Below are 24,075 nucleotides of genomic sequence, written 5' to 3'. Positions count from 1 at the left end.
CCATCAAAACAAAGTAAATAGATAAAAGTTAACTTACTATATTAATTCCAAGAATTGATTTTCATGAGATTCCGCATTTTAAGTTTGTTGCAATTTTGATATTTATTATGAACTTGTATGCAAATTCTGCTGCTGGCTAATGCTGGACTCCAGTAGTAAAGAATAGAATTTCCTTATACGTACATAATAAATTTCAAAAAAAATGTTTAAAACAAAACAATTTTGATAATTTAGTTTTAATTATAGAATTCAATATTAACTGAAGATCCAGGATCAATGGAAATCAGTTATTGGAAATTAATACAGTAAGTTAATGTTATTAAGTATGTATGTTGTAAGTTAATGTTAAGTCAAATTAATGTGTTTTGGTGGTTTATAATATTAAATTTTATTAACATAGTGGTCAGACAATGCATATTCAAATCACTACGGGTAATTAGAATTTACATGTATTGTAATGCTATTTTTTGTGGGTTTCTATAAATTGATGTTTCTATAATAATATTGCTTTCGCTTATTTCAATCTCAATATCTAAAACATGTATTTTTCTGTTCTTTTCCATTTTGTATGAAACTTTTAATGTTCATTATTTATAACTGGATTGATATATAACCAAAGTATCATCTGCATATATTATCCACAATAGCACTTTGTGCACAGTATTTAGTTATTTTAGTTATTTTTTGTTTTTGTTTGATGTAATTTTGGAGTGACTGATGATGGGGGATCCTGTGAAAGTTGATTTCTGGTATTAGTTTTTTAGGTTCTGTTATTGTGTTGGTGGTTATTTTGTTATTTGGCACAATGGTCAGTATGTTGAAGTATTTGAATTTTCACAAAATATATATATTGGTGTTGTCAGATCATCTTCGATTATTTGTAAACGTGGTTAATTAGTAGATACTTGTTAAGTAACAGCAATCTGCTAAACCTTTTTTTCTACATTGAAAATTCATTAGTTCACAGGTATACTTAGTTTTATGAACAAAATGAGCAAATTTTTTTAACTAACATTCAAGCTGTAACTGGAAGTCAAAACGATTTTAGTTAATATCCTATAAAATAGAGTTGAATGAATAATGAGTAAACAACAATTAAAGAAAAATAAATATTTCAAAAAGTAAATAAGGTTTTAATATTAAATTACAATTTTACAAATATTTCATTGCTTTAATAATTTACAATTATTTTTCAGTTTTTTTTTTTTATAATGTAATAACTGTATAAAAATAAAAGTGTTACAAATTAATTAATTCTCAATGTTTAATTATATAATACAGAGAAAATCCCTTTTAGAAAAATAAAGTAAATTACATATTTGTGCTCAATATTTATATTTCATAATATAATGCTTAAGTTTTGCAGATATAATTGAACTGTGTGTGAGTTTAATAAATAACAACATAAACTGTTTTAAAAACTACATAAATTGTAACTTAAAATAACATAATTTTTTTTTATCACATCATATTTATATACATATCAACAGTATAATTCTTCAATGCATTTTATAAATAATCCATATATCTTGACCATGGCAAATATCTGATTTTTTTGTGTTGTTGCTTTTATCTAAGCATATTTGATAAAATAAATGTAATAAATTACAGTGTAATTTATTTAAGTTAGTTATTAAGAGAAAAATTATACTGTTAAATTGATCAAACTGATACACTCATTTTATCTGATTTATGTTCACAGTCCATGATCAGTTAAATATGCTTGGTTTACATTTTATTCCTTATAAATAATCTACCATAATTATGAATGAGAAACATTTAATTTCATTAAATAAGAAGATGAAGGCAAACACAAACTGGATTTAAGTGAAAATTTATTTTGGAACTAAAGCAAGTGGAAAAATAATAAGCATGACCTACTGTACCATTTGAATATCTTCTAAGGCTTCTTTATTCTCCCATTACATATTAAAGAAACCTCATTTTTGGAGACTTTTGATGATGTGGCTGTAATAACAGATAAATTAACAGGTTCTAATTAATGGTCATCAATAAAAAAGAAATCATTAACTTTAAATCACAGATTAAATAAAGATAAACACTGCTATCATGGTGAAAAGTTACTGGAAACTTGAGTATTATTGGGTAATTTTATTTTTACACTATTAAAAAAAATCAAGCTGTAAAATTTTTATTTTAAGAGGCTGTTATATCTAGCATTTTTAATCGCTTACAGAAATATTTAAAAAAAACAGGTGTGGTTGAACCAACTTTTTTATTATTTGTCACCCTGTCAGCCCCGATTAAGTCTGTTAAGAAATGCTGTTGCATTGATGAACAGAATAAACAGACCCTTTCTTTGAAAGGAAACCTGCTCCAGTACAGTTTAATTTAGGAAAACTTTTTTTGGCTTATGTTATTCATACTTCATATTTATCCATTAAAATGCAGTGGAACACAAGACATATAAAAACAAAACTAAAACTAGATCAAAGCTGATTGGTTGTAAAGGGATTTTACTGTAAATATTTCTGTTTATTGTGAATAAACTAGTGTAACAGTAATGACTAGATAAGTGTAAAGGAATGACTAGATACACAATTTTGTAATTATGATATATTAACTACATTATTACATTCTGTTTATACATTGTGCCAAATTGATTCTGATTTTTGGAGTTTTATGTCAAATCTAAGTACAATAGTTAAATGTTTCAAAATGTACATAAATTTTTTAATGGCATTTGGAATAATATAGGCACCTTAGTATTTTTTTATACCATTTGAAATGAAAGTAAATTCTTCCATAATTTCAATAACTATATTTTCTTGAAATGCAATTAATCACTTTGTTCATGTTCTTTCAAACTAGTTTACAAAGAGAAATTGATAACGCTGTTGTATTGAAGTTATTAACTGTTTTTAGAACAATATAAAAAACACTTACGACCTAAGTTATTTCAAATAAAAATATTTAAATTTTTCAATGCTAGTAATAGATAAACAATTAATAAGCAACTAAAAGAAAGAAATTTTTCAATTGCAATAATTCAGTTACAATTTCAAACTGCTACACATTAAAAAAAATAAAAACATAACTAATGTAATAAAAAAAGCTCAGTCTGCACTCTGAAAACAGACTAATTGGGTAGTAATGGTTGTTATGGAATATAGCAAAATAAGACAATTAAACTATATAGAAATGTATTTTACTGAAATTATTTCTTTAAGATTCATATTATTTCTCTGTACTGTTAAATTAAATTTTAAATTATATTAATATAAACCACCTAAAACGTTTATCCTACCTTGATTTTATCATCAAAGTATTTTTGCGGGATCCCACACCCTCAGTTATGAGTGAATTTAATTAAACTGTAGATTAAAAAGTTAAAAATACTAAAATAAACTACAAAAGGTTTACATTACTAAGTAGTGTAACAAACATTACACCACAATCAAAATGATTGTTAATAAATCATGCACATAGTTTATTTTAACTTTTAGTGTGCAATTTAATTCAATCATGACTAAAGATAGATCATACAAAAGTACTTTCATCATAAGGTCTTATCTCAGTATTCTGTACTAGGAGGTTTATTTTAATAGAATTTAAAATACAGAAATGTATTTATAGCATTCTAAAAAAAACAACTCGCTGAACATGCATGTACTTAAATAAATATTTTATAAGAAAAGTCTACTTTACAGTACATTTATAATAATGTATTATAAAAAGTACTACATTTTTAATTACATTTTTTATGTCATCACAACCTAGTTAACTGATAATGGAAAATTGTAGCAGCAATTATTTGTGGTATTTATTATCCGCATTAAAAACTTGCCTTTAGACTTCTTTTATTCATAATATGTATTACTTAACCAATAAACTATTAATATTTCTTATAAAAACAAATAATAATAGCATGGTGCATTTTTCAAAGGTAAAAATATTTTTAATATAAAAATTAAAGAAAACAATGAAAATTTTAATCAACTACAGAAGTAGAAATTAATGCTATACTTATATGCATAAGCCAGTTTAAATTACAGCAGCATCAGCCAATAGATCTGAATAGTGCAGCTTTTAAAGTCACAACTATTAACTGTTGATACCTGTTTATTATTAGTTTTACAATTTACACTATCACTTAAGCAAAATAGAAAAAAGGCTCATTTAATGACTCATCACTAATTTCAATTGCATGCTTCTAATTAGCCGCCCTACCATATATCAACTAATTTAAAATAGTGGACATGCATAAAATCAAGCAGAAAAACAAAAAGTAGCTACAACTAATTTAAATAAGAAAATTTAGAGCTCTAATTTCATGCTGTACAGGCAACTGGAAATACATTGTAACAAATGCATCTTGTGCTATTATTTAATAGATCTTAAGTTAAAAATGTTATTTAAACATCACAATAATTTTATAACACTATAAACTACAATTTAGCTTCAAATTAGAATTAATAGTTGACAATATTTATAAACCTTAGAAAACAACCCAAAAAGAACGTTAGTTGCTTGCTTGTTAAAAATAATTTCAGAATATAAAGTTACTGCAAACCATTTCATTACCAGCATTCAAGGTAATACTTGTTCCAAAGATCAGATTTATTTATAAAAAAACAAGATTGTTCTTTTAAAAACAAAACTGAAATATTACTAACCAAATTAATTGATTTTTTAAATAATAAAATTAAAATTGTAATAAAAATGCAGTTACAGGGTGGACAAAATGTAGTTGTAGGGTGGACAAAGTTTAAAAAAAAACCTGTAATAATACAAGAATAGAATTCTTGGTCTTAACTGTATGCTTTTAACATATCAAAACATAAAAGTTGTTGGCAATATGAACTGTTAAAAAGTAAAACTTACATGTTTTGCTTAAAACTGTAACTACTTTTTAGTACTACATTTCTTCACCCTTTATTATTTATTACTAGTGTACTAATAAATTAGCTAATACATCTATGGTGTTGTAAAATGTTTAAAATATTAAACATTTCTATTTCCATCTGTAACTAAAATACTACTTTCCTATTGTATGTCACTGAATTTATGAATTCATTAATATTAATAAGTAACTGGACGTTAGAGATTTATAAAAATACAACCTTAAATTCAAAATCTCATGCTTATGTATTATTCCTTCTAGAATGATGTAAAAAGTAAAAGAAATACCATAAAACTAACATTGAATAATTAATTTAATTAGCTTTCAAATAAATAAATTAAGGTACATATCGACTGTGTAGTAGGCCTGTAGCAATATATTAATGCAGTGGGGAATGTTAATCAAGTAGAAGTGATGGTTCAACTTGAAGGTTTAGTTTCATTCAGTGAGTAAAGAGTTTCATTTTGTGTATAAAGAAATGGAAAAAAAATATTTTCAGTGCATACCTATTTAGCAGCAAACAAAAACTTCAAGCTACCTAAAATTCATTAAAGTAATTATTACATCAAATGCTTATCTTTAACGCAATCATACAGTAAAAATAAAGAATTCCATTTTTCTGAGATTTTAAACTTTTGTCCATTAAAAATATAAATATAAATTTTTGCTATTAATTTTTTTTAATTGTAAACAAAGTTAAACCAAATTGATGTATAAGATTAGAAACATAACGCACAGGTAAATCCCAACTTAGATCTTGATTCCAATAACTGCTACTATCTGAAGTACACTCTCCCCAATCATAAAACAAAAAGGTTTCAGTATCATTTTTATATTTATCTTTACATTTCTTAAATGCATCCACTCTAAGATTTGGCAGTGCTTCTGTTGAGACATGAGGATAAAATACTTTATTTATGGAATGTGTTAGATTCATTTTAAATGCAGCAACTTGGAATTCTTCGGTTAGGCTAGATGGAAGTGCAAAGTACAATTTATATTTCAAATGTTTTTCCTTCCACTTAGTTTCACATGTATTCAGAACTGTCTTTATTTTCATGGCCACTTGATCCATACTTTCTGATGAACCTAGTTCATACATGAAAAAATCCTTAGCTCTATTATATCTGAAACAAAAGAGATTTATTTAAAACTTTCTAAATGATAATGAGCACTGATACATTTTTTAATACGTTTAAATTTTAGGATTCAACTATTAGGATGAAAGATAGTGATGCACCACTAGAGCAGCCCTACATATGGTGGTAAGCCCAGCATACTGTTTGTCAATATCCTGTAACTAACATCAAAATTTTTTTGTCATCTACATCCCAATTATCTTTTAAAAAATGTTGACATTCTAAATTAATACTTGCATTCATCCAGATATGGGTATTCTATAGCATTTTCCTTAAGACAAAAAGAAGAAAGCAACGGATTTATTAACTAACAAATTTTAATGATATTACTTTTACTAAAAAGTTCCTGATGAAGACAAGAAAACATTAAAGACTGTAATTATTTACTTAATATTATTATTACAGAAATATACTAAACCTAGAACATAAGTATAACATCTGTTCTACCTACTGAACAGCTGAGATTGTTGTTACAAAGTAAAGAACTTTACTTAAGCACATTTTACATACCATTTATTGCATAACAATTAATACTTTCAAGTTATTTAATGTAACTATTAGTATTAATATGAAGAATAAAAGAAAGTTTTGATTAATTTAAATACTGCAAATGCAATCAAGATGTTGTTACATACCTGTGCTCAATTTTTCAGTTCATTGTAGTCGCCAACAAAATGCTACATGGGAAATTCAGTGATCCAATACTTGAATGTAAGGAACATTTCAGCTAAAATTCACTATTAAATTTGAGATGCTTATGATAAACATGTAATGAGTGATTCAGTGGTATGAAAATACAGATATTACTTTAATGAAAGATGCAAAATGTTCATGATGGTGAATGGATGTAGTCAGAGACAATCACCAATGAATGTAGTCAATCACCAATGAATGCAAATTCAAGTAGACATTTTCCACTTTGGATGCCATTTGTATAGCGTTTTGGGATAAATGAGTTTTTCTTGAGAATTTCTGGCCTCAAGGTTTTATTATCAATACAAAAGTCTGTTTACAGAATGGTAAAGAAATTCCACAATGCAATCCAGTATAAATGATGTGGTCATTGTTTTGATTTCATGATAATGCTTACTCATATTGCTGCCACAAAACAAAATCTCTTCACGAACTTTGAAAACAAATTGATCAAATTAAACTACACCAAAACCATGCACCAAACAATTTTCATCTACTCCAACATCTGAAATCCTTTAATGGTGGCCAACGATTCCACGATGACAAATTGATATATATATATATATCTATATGAAGGCATTAAGACATGGTTTGCATCGCATGTGATATTTTTCTGCCATGAAAATATACAAGTGGCTGCCTGGCTGTGATAAATGCTGTAATGATGAATCTATGCTTGCTTCAACAATGAATTGTAAACTACTTTAAGAAATAATGTGAAGAAGTACACTACTTCAAACATCAATAAACATATAAGTTTTTTTTTTTAATATCTCATAAAAAACATACTTTCATTTTAGTATGTATTGTTTTATTTTTCAAACTTCATATATATTTTACTGATAACAATGGTTATTTTTAATGATAATATATTGGTGCAGTATTTAAAATAATATGTAATTCATATTATCTGAAGAAACGAACACATACTTGGATGAAAATAATGTAAAGGAAGAAAATGTATATTTACCTCATTCCTGACTCTTTAGAAACTTGAATCGAGTACTTCTTTATAAGTAACAATGACATTGGAAGTGAGTATATATGGCTTGTAACTAGATGTATGTGAGTTAAACGGGGTTTATACTGAAGTTCATGTGATAAATGTGTTATTAATGGATAAACCCCAGCTTGATGCAAAAATCCAAAGAACAATACACAGAGTATATTTATTAAATACCATATCATTAATATAATATCTTTTGTATTCATTTTAACATCTTTTTTTAAGAATACTTTAAAACCATTTTTCTGTTTTGAATATATATTTTTTGGCTCATTAACATTACGGATACGCTGTGAATGAAGGAATATAATTGAAAGGGTGCATGGAATAAGAAATCGTGGTTCTTGATGTGGAATAAAAGATAAAATTACAAGTGGTATAATTAATGATGTCATCATTAATCCAATTAAACTCTGCATTCTTGGGAGGTCACTCCATCGTTTCAACAAAAGCCTGTAAAAAAATTAAATAATCATGAAAATACATGATAAAAACTGTACAAGGAAAAAATAAAATTTAAACTTCTCTTACAAACTATGAACGGGACGGGTGAATAAGATAAAATATCTTTTTCATAGACAGTAGTATACTGAGTAGTATCATGACTGAAATATTTGCTGAAGTTTTTCTACTAACTGCAATAAAATTACTCGCTAAGATTTTTTTTTATATATCTTAAAAAAGATTTTTAATAAAAAATAAAATTTAATCGGTTTAAAAATATTTTTTAACATAAAATTCTAAGTGAATAAGTAGTACGTTATCATGGATTGCAAGTTTATGATGTTTTTGTAATATATACATATATATAAAAATATACAGCTGATGAAGTGAATCAAGTTCGCAAAAGCGCTTCTGTTTGTGTAGTGAAATAAAGTAATTCATCCTACTGAGCACAGAACGATTGTTCTGTGCTTAGGGTTGATCTATTAAATATAAATTAATTTGTATCGGTACAGAGGAGTATGGTTATTAAGAGATATGAAATGAATTGAAAATCCACTACTGAGAAAACAAGTGAAACTGAAATACATTTTATATACAGTTTGTTGTAACTCCTATACATTTTCTCAAGAAGAAAAGAATTTATATAGTAATTTTTTTTTCAAAACACATCTTATAGAAACAAATGATATAATTTCTCCATCAATATCAATACAGGTAAGTTGATTAAGATGAATAAATTAACTGAAATCAAAGATTCTGGAGCTGACAGTTATGAGAAAATTAAGTGGACAGGTGCTTTTAGCTGGCGTCTCTTGTATCTCAGATGTTTTATAAGCATCAAAGTCATAAAAAGACTGAGATAAATAGTGCTAAGTAACACACTTATTTATCTCCTTCCTACTATTAAGAAACACTAGCCAGTCAGGGCTCTGCCCTCCTGGACGTCTTCAGATTTCCATGTTTGTGAGAATATTAAATATTTAACAGAGATATTTTAAGAAAAGAAATATTAGTGTGTGGAGAATATTTTTCTGAACATTTTGGTGTTTTTATAATTAAAATAGGTTTAAGGAGCGAGCAGATACAGAATTTAATAGAAATATAATGTTTAATGCTAGCCATATTGGTAATAGGGCTAGCATTCTTCTTCATTAGTCTTGTGTGAGGTTGTCTTAGTTGCCATTTCAGCTGCTGCTATTGACACAGAGTGGGCCACATGATGTGCCGCCAACAACTCTCCTGCTAAATAAGAATTCTTTTTTTCAAATATTAATTAATAATCCCTTTCTTTTATTAATAGAAATAAATAAATAAAAATAATTTACGCTTAGAAATTAAATAAAATAATCTGCAAATTGATTGACAACAAACAGCTTCTATAAGAGGTCACCATGCGCAGCTAAAATAAAAACGTGAGTATATACAACAAACAAACAAATCCACACATCATTCTTTTTTATAAGAAAGAATGCGTTACATACAATACTTCTAATTGGTAGATAGACTATATCACATGGTACAAATTAATAAATAAAACTTAGGTTTGTGAAATTTAATTTTATACTTTAATGACCTGTCAGATACATTTTTGCCAAAATATATTTTATTTTTAAGTCTTAGAATAAGATACCACACCTAAATATAATTACACCTGAGAAATTATATATAAACAGTAGGCTTGTCAAAAGAAATATTCTAATTTCAAAAAATTAACATGTACATACATCAGTAGGAGAATATTTATAAATTATTTAAAGGGTCTAATTTACTTATAGTTAGTAATAAAATTAATTTCAATATCCTAGTAACCATTAATAACGTTATTCAAAAGTATAAAATATTTTTTTTCTAATACCTGTTGTATTACAAACCAGTTCTGAAAAGACTGTATTTTTGTTTTCCTGCAATAATTGGATTGCACTGACTATGTATATATGTATATTTATTTTCAGTAAAGTCTCTTTGCTTTAATACCAAACTCTTGATAGTTTTTTCATAAAATATGAATAAACTTGACTCCATCTGAACCTTTTACATCTTTTAGTAAGCATCTACATTATCTGATTTTGTGTTAATAATCCTATACTTTATAAAAAATCTTATACTTTCCAAAAATCTTGTCCTATCTTTACTTCTTTTTTTTTAAAGCACCAATAATTCCTTTATAATTTCTACTAGATCTAAACCTAACCTACCTGTTATGTTTCTTTAGTCTGACCGATAACTCTTGTTATGTATCATGTTCTGATGACCTCTACTCTAATCTCCATCAGATGATCCAACTGGGGATCAACTGAGCTTTGTAATATTTACATGAGAGGATAAATCATTCTTCGCTAAAAAAAAAGAATTAAAAAATATTTCTACAGAAATATAGGGGTATTTTTTCACTCGATTCAGTTGCTTGTTTTTCAAAGTCTAGCAATACAAAACTTTTTTGTTTTAATGTCCATAATTATAATATAACAATAAGGGCAATATTTGCATTAAACATAATCATTAGCATTACTATCAATTTATAATGAGTGCAAAGAATCCATTTATTCAGGAACTAAATATCAAATAATAAAAAAATCACTTAAAAGTTAATTCATAAGATAAATTATGGCTTTTTATTAGATAATATATTTTATTTAAATAATTATTTTTCTTATAAAACTCTGTTAGTACTATTGGCTATATACTGTATTTGTGTAATTACATTTTTAATTCACTCTTTCTGGGATTTTGAGGTATCTAACATTCATTTAAAAAAGTTACAATCACACCAATTAAATAAAACTAATAAATAAAAACCATTGTACATATGATCATACCTCACAACAATGTTGAAAAATGCCAAAATTGCAGCAAGTCCAAGAACATTATATAAAAGTGGAATGTTCAGCAACAGATGTGTTAATTTACTATGTAATCCATGCTGAGCTAAATTTTTTACATTCAAATTATATTTTATAAAATTATAAGGTGTAACAACAAAGTTTGTTTCCAATCTAATATCTTGATTTAAAATTTCTGCAAATGTCAAATATCCGAAGTATACAGAATCAAGAAGTATTAATATTAGTACAGATGGTAATGCTGCAATTACTAGTATAAGTGAACGCTGATTGAAATCTGAAAATCCTATATATTTTGATCCCATACCACGTTGTAACCAAAAAAATATAGGAGCAAATGCAAATGCCAGAAATGTAGGGCGATTAAATGTACCCAACACAGATACAGAAGAGATTATAAAGCATTTACTTAGAGAATGTCCTGGTAAAGAAGTACGTAGCTTATAAAAATGAATACGTTCTCTCCAATTTTCAGCTGCAGAATACTGATCTCTTAAAAATTCATCTCGTGAAACAACCTGTACAAAAAATTCAACATAAAAACTCAATCTATAAAGATTTAGCTATCTTGGTTAATTGTTTATATCAAGCTAATCTCAAAAATTACTATATAATTTTAATGAAACATTAAAGAACTCTTTTTAGAACTATTTTTTTTTATGAATGTGATAATGAAATTTTTTAGTATGAAAAAATGTCATGTCTAACCAACCAAGATTTGAACCTGGAACATTCCGGTTGAAATGTTGAGACATTATCAATCACTTACAATATAACAGGTGTTTATTTATTTAAATACAAATTACTTTGAAGGTGCTGGGGAAGTACCCCAAAACAGCTTCCTTAAAATAATTAAACTGAGGAAAAAATAAATACATAAACAAGTATTCACGTAATAAATAAAATTAAAGATGAATAGAATGTATTTGGTACTGAACTTGATTTTAAAAGTTTTATAAGAGATTGTGTAATTATTAGCACCTGAAGGTTTCAGTTCATACTGACGCCAACTGCACATAACAGCCCTGTCTTTACAATTTAAGAATCAGTACGTATCATCTGATCAAAATGTAAACAATATATTTTTTTAGCACATTTAATGTGTACAGAATTTTTTGCCAAAGAAATGCAATTCATGGGAAACGTTAATTTTCTGTTTCTATTTGAAGAAATTGGCAGCTGAAAGTCTTCATTTGCTATCCGAAGCTGACGGTTATCATGCTCCTCCTGATCCCATAGAAGAAGACACACTACATGTGACAGTTTCGGTTATCACGCCACCCCCTCTGTACCTAGCGCTTTACCAGAGGTCCATGTCCTTATACAGAATACTCAGTCTTGAAATGACCCAATCAGGATTGACTACACATCGAATACCAAAGAAGGCACGACAGGTCTTACCTGCAACGTAATGAAGGTGCTTCTTAAATTGCAATTTCTCAACAGGAAACACCCTGAGGTACTTTTGAACCTGAACATACTTTATATGTTGGCCTATCATCAAAACATGGGCTTGCCAACTCACTGGCAAATGGCCTTTGAGGGGCATCATCATGGTCTTCTCCAGGCTTATGCTGATGACCCCACAGCTCAAGTATCCTGCAAGCCTGAATGACTCAGAACTTAACCTCCCTCACGAGCATCCACAAGAATGGAGGGAGGATGCATTGTGTCCACAATACGACTGCGCTGGGCAACCTCAGCCGCAGAAGAGAATCAAACTTCACCAACCACAACAAAGGACCCAATGATTTTAACTTGTGAGTACTGGTTTAGACAATCCAAAAGTATAAATTTTGATCTGGAAGGCAAGGAAAAAAATGTCCCTGGCCAACTGAAAAAATTTGAAGAATTGGAGGCACTGCTAGTCAAATACCAATGTCAAACATTTCAAGAATTGACAGAAGCATTAAATGTTACCAAAATAGATGTCTCTAAATGTTTGAAGATGATGGAAACTGTTAAAAGCAAGAAAATTAGATGCCATACAAATTGAAACCAAAGGAAATCAAAAGGCGTTTTCTGAAATTAGAATTGCTGCTTCAATGGCAAAGAAGAAAGGTTTTTTTGCATCATATCATCACTGATGATGAAAAATGGATACAATATGATAATCCCAAGCATAAAAAAATCATGGTGCAAGATTGGCCATTTATCAACATCAACAGCAAAGCCAAATATCCATTATTCAAAGGTATTGCTCTGTATTTGGTAGGATCACAAGAGTGTGGTGGTCTACTATGAGCTGCTAAAATCTGGTGAAATCATTACTGGGGACCATTACCAACAAACTAGAGCTAATTAAACCAAGAATTAAAAGAAAATGAACTGCATATGCCAAAAGACACGACAAAGTGATTTTCCAACATGACAACACTTGGTCACATACAGGATTTTCTACTACTCCATCTGTTGCTCCTAATTTCCACTTATTTTGATCCATGATGAACCACCTGTCTGACTAGTACTTCAGTTCTTTTGAAGATATCAAAAAATGGCTTGACTCATAGATAGCCTCAAAAGACAAATCATCTTTCGACAAGGAATCCATCCATCTTTTACCACAAGGATGGGAAAAAGTTGTAACAAACAATGGACAATATTTTGATTAACATGTATTTATCTCTTTGTTTTAAAATAATTGTTCATTTTCATAAAAAAATCCTTTAAAATTAATTTTAGTACCAAATAGTAAATTTATATGAAAATGGCAGAATTTATTGAAGGTAGAATAAGCCTAAAACAATGACATCATCCGATTAACTGGCGACATATCGTAACATTTAATATTATATCCTAAAACATGGTTTCAATTAATTCAGGTAAGAGAAAACAGGAATAGTAATACCGGCGAGATAATGAAAACAAAAAACTATATTAATTTTACTCCTAGATTTGCTGGTAAATTGACACTAAAGATTTGTAAATCCTAAACCAGTATCATATATTTAGAGAGTACGTTTGTTTTATATAATATTAAAAAATAAATTAATAGTAGTTAAAGAACAAATTAAATAAATAAATAAAGTATAAATAAACTAGGATTTACAATAAAAATTAAATAATATTTTTTTTTTAAATACTGAAATGCAGAACTTTTAGAATTCAATACCAAATTCAAAACAATATTCTTTTGAAAATAAAAGCTATGTTACGGTTTAATAAAATGCACAATGAAGTGTAATAAAGAACCATTTTAAGAGCACTATTAGGTAGATCCAGTTCTTATATATGATGTTAAAATCTTAAGTTTAGCAAGGCCAGCAAAAAAACCTTCAAAATTAAAATGGAAAAATTTCAGGATCACTAAAAGAAGGTAAACTAAGGATAAGAAAAACAATAATAAGGGAATACATTAGAAATTAAATGTGAATGATTAGAAGTAGGCATATTGTGAAATAAAGGGAAGGAGAAATGTTATTTACAGTTTGGAGATGAAGGTCCACATAAAAGGACATAATGTTTAATTTTTTTTTTTTTCATTTCAACTCAACATCTACAAAGTAGAGATTTTATTTTTTTTTTTAAAATGTAAACCTTATTTATAAATTAATGTATAATGTTAATATTTTTTTATATGAAATAATACTAACAAAATCAGTCCGACACATGCAATCAGCTACTAAATAAATAAGAACTGATGTAAGTGCCATCTCAATGCTATTTGAAAATGTGTGAGTACTATAAACAAGTACAACATATGAACTTGCAAGAGTTAATAATCTAATCCTGTAATTTTGTCCATACAGCAAACAAATCCTGAAAATATAAACAAAATGAACAGAGTAACATAAATTACAATATGAAAATTATAAAGAAAAAACTAAGAAAAATATGGTAGTTAACATAAATGCTTAAATTCTATGCAGAAATTTTCTCTTAAATATAAATTCTGAGTAAAATAAATGTTAAATATTAATAAAAATTAAAAATAAACTGAATTTGATATACCTCTGCCAATAAAAGCACATATGTTATTTTAACATTTTAAAGAATTAATTCTGAGTCAATAACAAAAACATTCTACCTCTTTTATCGTAATTATGTGAGGTGTGTTCAATTTTTTCAGACAATTCTGAAGCTTAGTTTCTCAATTCACAATTGTAATAAAAAATTATCAAAAGGGATAGATAACTTTCATTTTTCCATTTAATCTTTTGCTAACTAGTCCAATCTTTTTATAGCCAATTGAGATTTTTATCAAATTTTGACTAAGGTTTTAGTAATTAGGGCATATATAAAAAACAATATTCCTTTAAACAGTCTTAGCCTTCATTAGTAGGTATAATAACGATAAAGGAGATGTTTTCCATTAACTCAACATGCATTATATTCAGTTACCTAAAATTTCAGGCCACATTACATTCTATGTAAATTACCAGATATTTGTTCAAATGATAAGTTCTATGCTGTTATGCATATTCCACTGCTTGTTTCACTCACATCAGAAAATAAAGTTAATGAAACTCACCATGTATCCAATTCAAATGTATAACCCAAAGATATGTCCACAATAAACACATATTTTTAAAGTGAAATTGAGTAGACTGATTTATTAATATTTTTCCTGGAATACATGAAGCAAGTGAATGCATACATAAAATGACAATCTATCCAAAACGCTTCAAAACTTTCATACAGATTTTGGTAGTTTAAATTATAACAATAATAGATAAAAATTGGTCACTCACAAATGTTATTTTTTAATAACTCTTAATTTAGATTGTCATATTAATCTACAATTAGTATGTAGTCTTTGAAACTGTACTACAAAATTAAATGTCTCTATGATCTTAAAAGTTCTTTACTGCAATTAATAATTAAATTACACTAAACTAACCTAAGCATAAAAAATGTTTATTTCTGATTGTGAAGAACAAATTTAATATAAAATCTGATATAATTTATTCTATTAGAAGACCAAGTTTCTCCACAAAGCAACACTACCAGAATAGGCTTTTCTTTTTACAGCCAAAGATGGAATACAGATAATCCTAGAGGTTCATTGACAGAACAGCATCAACCAAATCTACAAATACCAAGGATGCAGTAATTTAAACAAATTCCCAGATCTGTAGTCCTAAAAACCCTTGTTTCCACAGTTTTATGGTGTAGAAATAAATAACTGAAATAAAAAACATTTTCAGTCAGACTTCCACCAAGTTATAAAATCAACTGGCAAATTGGTGTAATGGTTGGTATATTTGGTAATGATTAATATGTATATTTAATTATACTCTAACTTAAGACTACTTATGTGACTTAAGTTCAAATTAGGCCATCAGTCTAAAATGTTTTACCAACTAGTTACACGTATTTTGTTCTTATTTTCCTAGATAAATTAATTGAAAAAATCTGTATGATATAAGTTATGCAAGTCAACATTACACCTAAATTATGTTTAGCAACAAATACAATGTAATAGAATAATATTAAAATTGATGTAGTCTACCTGTAAAGGCTGTAGTCTGTCAGAAATGATAACAAACAACATACTAGGCGTGGAAGTATTAAAACCAAGTATGGTGTCACAATATTACAGTCAAACCATAAGTTTATAAATGGAGAAATATTTTTTAGTACAAATAAAGGTAATCCAACAAACACGTAAGGTATAACTATACTGCGAACAGGAAATGTAGAATTAAATTCCCATGGTCGTGAAGATTCAACATTAAAAATATCACCTAAAACAATAAATGACGTTAACACAAACGAATAAAAATAGAATCTAGATTAATAAAGAAAATCAAATACTATGAGAACAACCAGTGAAACACGTACATACCAGCAACAACTTCTATTGACTGAAAATATTCATCAGGATGAATGTAACCAGTCTGTGGAAGGAGAGTTAAAATTATTCGTACTGCAGCTAGAAACCAGTACGAAACCAAACTAAGATTTACAACTTCAGAATCTTTTTCAGATTCTTGATTTTTTCCACCACTTTTTGAATCATTCTTCCCACTACTGTTTTCTTTATTTCTGTCTTCCTTAGAGAAATCTTTTCTATACATATTTATTCGCTTATCAACTAAAGTGTGTTTTACATTGTAACCATATAAACCAGAAATCTACTTTCAGTCAATATAAATTTTAACTTCAGGTTACATACAAATTCACTGAGCCTAACCTAAAATCTGACAAACCTGCATCTTCTGCAAGACACAATTTCAAAGTATTGTGACGGTTGAAATTCAGGTGAGAAAACTCTATCAACAAATTAGAAGAGAAAATGTAAAATATCGGAGATAAATTAGGGCAAAACTATATGATTTATTTATATATTTTTCATAAAAGTGTTTTCTTAAATAATACAGTCATAGAATATTTCGGCTATTAAAAAAGTCTTCCAAACATTAATAAAAAAAACTCATGTAAATTAATGATATTAAATAATGAAAAAATACTATTAATGTTTTAAAAATATTCGGAGTTCAAAATTTGTTTTGCGTTTGAAGTATAAGCACTTTATTTTAATTGAAAATTCATTTCTATTCTTCAATTATTTTTTAATAGCCTTTGAATGTAATTTTTATTTAGGTTTAATTTTGATTAGGTGCCGTTTATTTATAGAAAATTCTTTTTCTTTGTCAGTAAATTTTACCAAAACATAAAATGTCCTTGGAGAACGTGGCTCCTAAAAACTGGAGTAGTGGAGTCGCCATTGAAGAGCTGTCAGTTCTTCTGTGCGGGCTGTGTGATACAAATGTGATAATTGTTTTCTTTTGTAAGAGTAATTAGTGTTTAGTGGTCCCAAAAATGTCATCTTCTGGAGATTTTGGAAACCCATTAAGGAAATTTAAACTGGTATTTTTAGGTGAACAAAGTGGTAAGTGTTTTTTTTTGTTAAGAGGCTATGTTGTACAATCTATTCTGTCTACGTTCAACATTTTATTAATTTTATGTTTTTGAAGTACCGATTCAATAAATAAAGCTTAACAGCTCGGTGTATTCAACTTTTATATAAATTTTTGTGCCTTATTTACCGACCTTGCGTCGTGATTAATTTATGAAAAAATGTAATAATTACGGAATCAATACTGAGTAACCCCTAACTCGTTCTCACTTTTTTTTACATTACTTAGAAATGGTCAAACGTTTTTCATTTGTCTGCCGGTTACTTTCTTCTCGAGTAATGTTAAACCCTATTTTCTAATGAAGTCATGAATTGAATCGTCTGTGGGATAAGTTTTATTGTATGTATCCTGTTCATTAAAAAAGTACACAAAGTGTTTTAATTTTTAACAGTAGATGATGTTAAATAATGATTACAATTTGAAGCTTTAATATTCTACATCATTCATTAAATTAAAATGGTTTATTGTAGGTGTGGAGGAGTAGGTTTATTTATTTTATTTATTTTTCATTTTATGTATTTTAATCAGTTGCAAAAGTTTCATCCTTTTATTTTTATTTTTAGTAATTAAAATTATTGCTTTCAAGTTGACCAATTTTAAGCTATGACAAGATAAAAGGACTGCAGTGAGCCATTTAAATAGCCATGGAGTGAATTGCTATTAATAATGTTGTACTAGTTGTCATTGTGGTATTAGCTGCTGTTAACTGGGTTAACCAACTAAAATTTGTTGCTGTATATTAATAAAAATTTCACCAATTTGAAAGGCATTAGTAGTGTTCATTTGTTGTGTACAGGTGTTATTGTCAGTGAATCTGGTGAAATAAAATTGTTTTTGGCCCATGACGACATAAAAGATGATGACAAGGGCAGCTCAAAACATTTTGAACTAAACTTTTCAAAAATGCTGTATCTATAAAATTTGATTTAGTTTAAAATTTCAAAAACCTTGATGGTTTTAATGCTAGACTCAGCCTATTATCAACATGATTAATAAGTGAATGTTGGTTTCTTTGTTAATAATTTTGTAATTGCAAATTCTTTTAATGTAAATATTTTACAGTAGTTTATTTTACATGGAATTCTTTTAATATTAATAATTAATTTGGTTTTAATTAATAATAATTACAACCACTTGAATGATATAAAAACAGTTGATTCCATTCATTTTTACTTTATTTTCTACTGTTAGGTCTCTTAGGATTAAAATTTTTCTTTCATAAAAACTTTCATGTAACTTGTAGTATAGAAAATAGCATACTTGTAATAGAATGTAAAAGGTTAGTTATCAAAAAAAAGGTTAGTTCAGGCCAAGAAATAAGCACAGAGTAGAAGGGAACAGAGAAATGGCATGAAGCTAATCAAAACATCTGAATACAAAAAGTCCATTAGCTCTGAATTGTTTTTGTACAAGTTGCTTATTTGTAACAAATACCAATCATAACTATTGGAAATGGTATTTCAGTGACAACAGATTAAGCATACAAATTAAGAAGAATGAGATATTCAACTATATTTATAGTACATAATACCCCCAAAATTTATGTGAACTTGTATGTCAATGTTCTGAATCTGTTGAGATTATGTATCTGTATATCTAATTAAGCTTCTGAGATTACCCCCTAAACAATCTTGAACTACTTTTTGTTTCTTGCAGAAATTTCAGATTTTTTTGGCGTAGGGGTGGGGGGGGGTTTGTTTCCTTGCAAGTCAAAAATATTGCTAGGATTATTTTTAACTTGCAAGGAAATTCTCTCATTTAACCTTTACCCCACAACTATTTCACACAAGTTGGCTATTAAGACTTTAGAAGTCAAATAGTGATGTTAATTATGTATATTTTTTCAATTTTAATATATTGGAGAAAATCTTTTACAGTGTAATTGATCTGGTGTGTTTATAAGCTTATTTATTTATTATGTTAAGAAATTGCTGTAAGGAAGCTTTTTAATAAGATAGGAAAACCAAGTGAAAAAACATTTGTATAAAAAAATATTAAAAATATTTTACAAGATGAAACGTGTTTAGAAATTGCAGCTTAATTCAGTTTTTTGGACTAACATATGTAATATGATGAAGAATAAAAAAAAGTATGAGATGACTTTTGATGTTTGCTAATGAAAAACTAGAGAAAAACTTTTCATTCTTATGCTTTTATATGTTTGTTTGCATTTTTAAGTTTTGTTTAATTTTCTTATTTTGTAGCATTTTCTTAAAAATGTACATCTACCATGCAGAACAAATAACCAATTTTTCATTATAAATAGAAATTAGTTCCATGATTTTGATTTTCAGGATTTAATCTTAAAAACACATGGAGGGTGTTGTACCCTGTAAACCCAGTTGCAATTACTTAGCTACTGCATTATTAGTACTGTTGAATTTTAGTTATCTTTTATTCAAAAATATTTTGAAGCATTCAAAAAACTTTTCAATTTCAAAAGTATAGGGACATCTATTTTTATATAACCTTAACATTTTTTTAAAACCACTCCCATTTTATACTAAAAGACCCCCCCCCCCTTGCTACCACAGATCTTATGTAACATTTTATTTGAGAATTAAATTTTAATGTAGCAAAAAATGTTCTAAAAAAGCTGAAAGTAATTTTGTTTAATTCTTAAATTTTGATTCCCTGAATGTGGGCCAAGTTAAGGGTAAGTTTGTAAATATTTGCATTTAGATTGGTGCAGACTTTATATTTTCAAGAAAAATTGGATATTATTTTTTAAATTTTAATGTATTTTGAAGTCCTGCCTAATTATTTTTTTAAGCTACTTATTACATGTTAAATTGATACTGTAGCATTAACGAACAGCTGATCAGATTCTTGTTAACTGCATATCCAATAGTTGCATCAGGTAAGATGGTTTTGGATGTATACAGTTTACCTGTATTTATTACTTTCATTAATTTTTATTCTTTGATTTATTTACAAGTTGTTGAAGATTTTACACAACATTGAAACTGCACATCGGTTAAAAAATGCTGTAAGGAAGTGAATTCATTTTTATATTAATTATTTTTACATTTGGTCAGTATTTAACCCTTTTTGAACTACAAATAGTGTGTCTGACTTTTCATTGTATGGTGTATTGCTTGAAATTATTTTACTTTTGGTTTACCTAGTCATTTTTCACTTCAGTATAAACAATAATTTGAAGTATTTAGTTTTAATTATTGATCATTATGTTCTTATATTGTATTGTAAAAAATTTTATTAAAGAAATGCAAATTTAAAAAAAAAATAAATCCTGTTTATCTATTAAATGTTCTACATTCTAATTTTCTTCTTTATTTTAAATATTTCATTATAGATAAAAATAATCATATTTGGTGAGGAATATTTTTCAATACTGGCTTGGTAGCTTAAATTACAGTAAGCCTTTTTACAAAAATAAAGTGGACTTCAAAACATGCACTAAAGAATAATATACTTAATAATGCTACATACTTTTTCAAATTCTTTGAACTTCAAATTTTTGAAATTTACCCCAAAATTAAAAATAAACAATCCGCCTAAACTTCTTATTTGAATGTTTTTAAAATTAGCTTTACTTTAAATTAGCTTTACTTTTATTTACCAATGAAGTAGCAATAAGCATATTAAACACTGTCATATCACTGCCAATTTCTATCATAGAGTGGTAGCATCTTGGCTTTCATCTGGAGGTCCTGGGTTCAAATCCTGGTCAGTTACGGGATTTTTCATAAGCAACAAAATTCCATTTCCATATTCAGTGTAAGCTTAAAAAATTTTGTGTAATTTCATCAACTAAAAAATAAATAAATATGAAAAAATCGAACGTGGACACTACGTGACTTCCTTGTATGTCGATTAAATTACATATATTCATTTTTCTTTTTAAATAAAAAGCACAAAAAAATTTATTTCATTAATAACTTTTGATATATATATATATTTTTTTAATTGTTATTATTATTTATTGTAATTTTTTTTACAATCAGGTTAATAACCTCTGATTACAAAAAAAATTGCATGTAATATATATAATTCATTTATCTGTAATACATATCAAATTTACAGAAATAATACAATTCTTGTGATTATTTGTTGTTTAATAAATAAAATCAGGCCGGTAAGAGTTTTATAACAAATTTTTCAATTTTTTGCTTACATGGAACGCTTAAACGTTTATATATCTATTATTGTTCATCTATTGTCTATTACATATATTTAACATGAATTTTTTTTAAACAAAATTTTAATTTAATAACAGATTTTGATAATAGAATTATAGTGTCTTACCTTTTTTTAGTGTCATTTTGTTAAAAACAGTTTTATTTATATTACAGAAATTTTTGTTTTTTGAGTGGAAGAAATGATTTCTGCGAGATTCTTACCGTATGGTTTACAACTATCATTGTAATTTTTTTTGGATATTATTTAGTTTATACATATAAAATCGGCAATTGTTTAGATTCATTTAATATTAATTTAAATAGTTTACATTTATATAAAGTATAATCAAAAGGACCTGTTAAATAGTTTATGAACATACTTTTTACATTTAGGACACACTAATGTAAACTTTCTAACCAATTTTCTTGTAGTTTCATATGAAAATACTTATATATAAGAATGACATTAGGATACAAGAGTACATCGTTATACTTTAGAAAAACAATTCTAATCAAGGAGGACATCATATAAGTCAGAAAATCTTGAATTTATGTACAAGGTTCATTCAGTAATTAGAGACACAATTATCTTTGATAATCAGTGTGGAATTTTATCATTTTTCAGCATAATCTCCCGCAATATTAAAACACTTGTCTCATCTCTGAATTAGATTACTTATGCCTACTACAAACAAATCTTTATCTTGCAAAGGCAATTTAGCATTTCCTTTGATGTCATCATTTCCATAAACTTCTTAGCACATAGCGCGTCCTTGAGTGGACAAATCAACTAGAAATTTGTTGGGGCTAAGTCAGCACTGACTTAGTATTTTCTCACTCCATGAGGAGTGAGGAAATACTTTTTGATACAATTTTTTGATGGTTTCTCGAGTTATCTGAGCTACATGAGGCCAGGCATTATTGAGAAGCAGAATGATGACTTAGCAACGAGATCGAGGGTGGATTTTCAACATTGCTAGCTTTACTTTGTTGGTATGCAAATCATAGTAGTGGTGTTTATTGTTCACTGATCTTCCAGAAAGTTGTCAAAAACTGGGCCTTTTGCATCCCAAAAGATTGTCATCATGATTTTTCCTACTGATAGTTTGGTTCAGAATTTTTTCTTGCAGGTCATGTGCTTTCACTCCATACTCTGCCTTTTTGATTCAGGTTCATAATGTTCAATCCATGTCTCGTAACAGGTTAGAATACTGTGAAAAAACTATCATCTTACTGCTAATTCTAATTCTGTGCACATGTGAAGTTTTGTCTCGTTATGGTGATGTGCCAACTGTCTTGGAACCCATCTTGTGCTTGTTTTGAGGTACTTTGGGCTTATTGGGGATTATGAACTGTATTAATGACACTTACTTTTAATCTTTCAGCTGTAAATCTTTGGTTTCTTTTCCTAATTAAATAACTATTTTCTCTTATGTTTGCTTTTTCCTTGGTAAATATTTTAACTTCTTATTATATTTTGTGTATATTTTATTAATTCTAGTTTTCAAAATTGTGTTTTTAAATAAGCTAAAGAAAATTACTTTTTGTTTTGTTTGGGATTTAGATGATTTTTCCAATGAATTTTCTAGTTTATTACCATAAACTCATAATATTTATAATATTATCTGTTTATTCAGTTCTTTCCCAATGTAGCTGCACCTTTTATTTTATGTATGTTTAGTATTTTTCTTCTTTAAGAACATTCTTTATTGGTCCCCAACTACCGTGTATTTTGCAGTATCAATGCGATTTGAAGTCGCTACAAAAATTATTTACTTTTTTTTTAGGAATGCCATTTTTTTATTTTATACTGAAATATACAACAATAGAGTTAGTAGTAGTAGTAGTATTTATCATCCAAGTCAATTATTTTAAAAAGTTGGAAAAACTAAAATTATTGTTTAGATTGTTTTCAGATTTAATTAATTGTTTAATTGGACTATAAACCACTCTGACCGAGTGGTTTATAGTCCAATTGGAAGTTCCGTTCATCACAGTTATTTTTTAGAATGGATATTGTTGTTTGTTAAGAAATTATGCCTGTTTTTATACATTCTTTAATGGAAGAAAGGTAGTTTTTG

At 27.4% G+C, this 24,075-nt stretch overlaps 2 protein-coding genes across 4 annotated transcripts in view; one reads left to right on the top strand and one right to left on the bottom strand.

Moving 5' to 3' along the window:
• Positions 1–1,151: 1,151 nt before the first annotated feature.
• Positions 1,152–17,183, bottom strand: PIG-Z (phosphatidylinositol glycan anchor biosynthesis class Z). Of its 2 annotated transcripts, XM_075365385.1 has the most exons (7): positions 16,778–17,183; positions 16,442–16,676; positions 14,583–14,748; positions 10,966–11,507; positions 7,667–8,155; positions 5,601–5,991; positions 1,160–1,968 (listed from the first exon to the last, which is right to left on the bottom strand). In XM_075365385.1, exons 1-7 carry the CDS (start codon positions 17,007–17,009, stop codon positions 1,930–1,932), a joined length of 2,094 nt encoding a protein of 697 aa, XP_075221500.1. In that variant the 5' UTR covers positions 17,010–17,183; the 3' UTR covers positions 1,160–1,929. The 2 variants fall into 2 exon arrangements, with proteins under 2 accessions (XP_075221494.1, XP_075221500.1); XM_075365379.1 differs by having other exon boundaries at positions 1,152–5,991.
• A 454-nt stretch (positions 17,184–17,637) lies between these two features.
• The window catches only part of Rab6 (RAS oncogene family member Rab6), a 143,800-nt gene continuing 137,362 nt past the window's right edge, over positions 17,638–24,075 (top strand). For both annotated transcript variants that reach the window (XM_075365335.1, XM_075365340.1), the window contains exon 1: positions 17,638–17,824. In XM_075365335.1, the coding sequence (XP_075221450.1) occupies positions 17,755–17,824 (70 nt within the window). In that variant the 5' untranslated portion in view covers positions 17,638–17,754. The remainder of the gene's footprint in view (positions 17,825–24,075) is intronic.

Source organism: Lycorma delicatula, chromosome 1 (genome assembly GCF_047948215.1).
Source record: "Lycorma delicatula isolate Av1 chromosome 1, ASM4794821v1, whole genome shotgun sequence".
NCBI classification, from domain to species: domain Eukaryota; kingdom Metazoa; phylum Arthropoda; class Insecta; order Hemiptera; family Fulgoridae; genus Lycorma; species Lycorma delicatula.
This window is presented reverse-complemented; position numbering and strand designations above follow the sequence as displayed.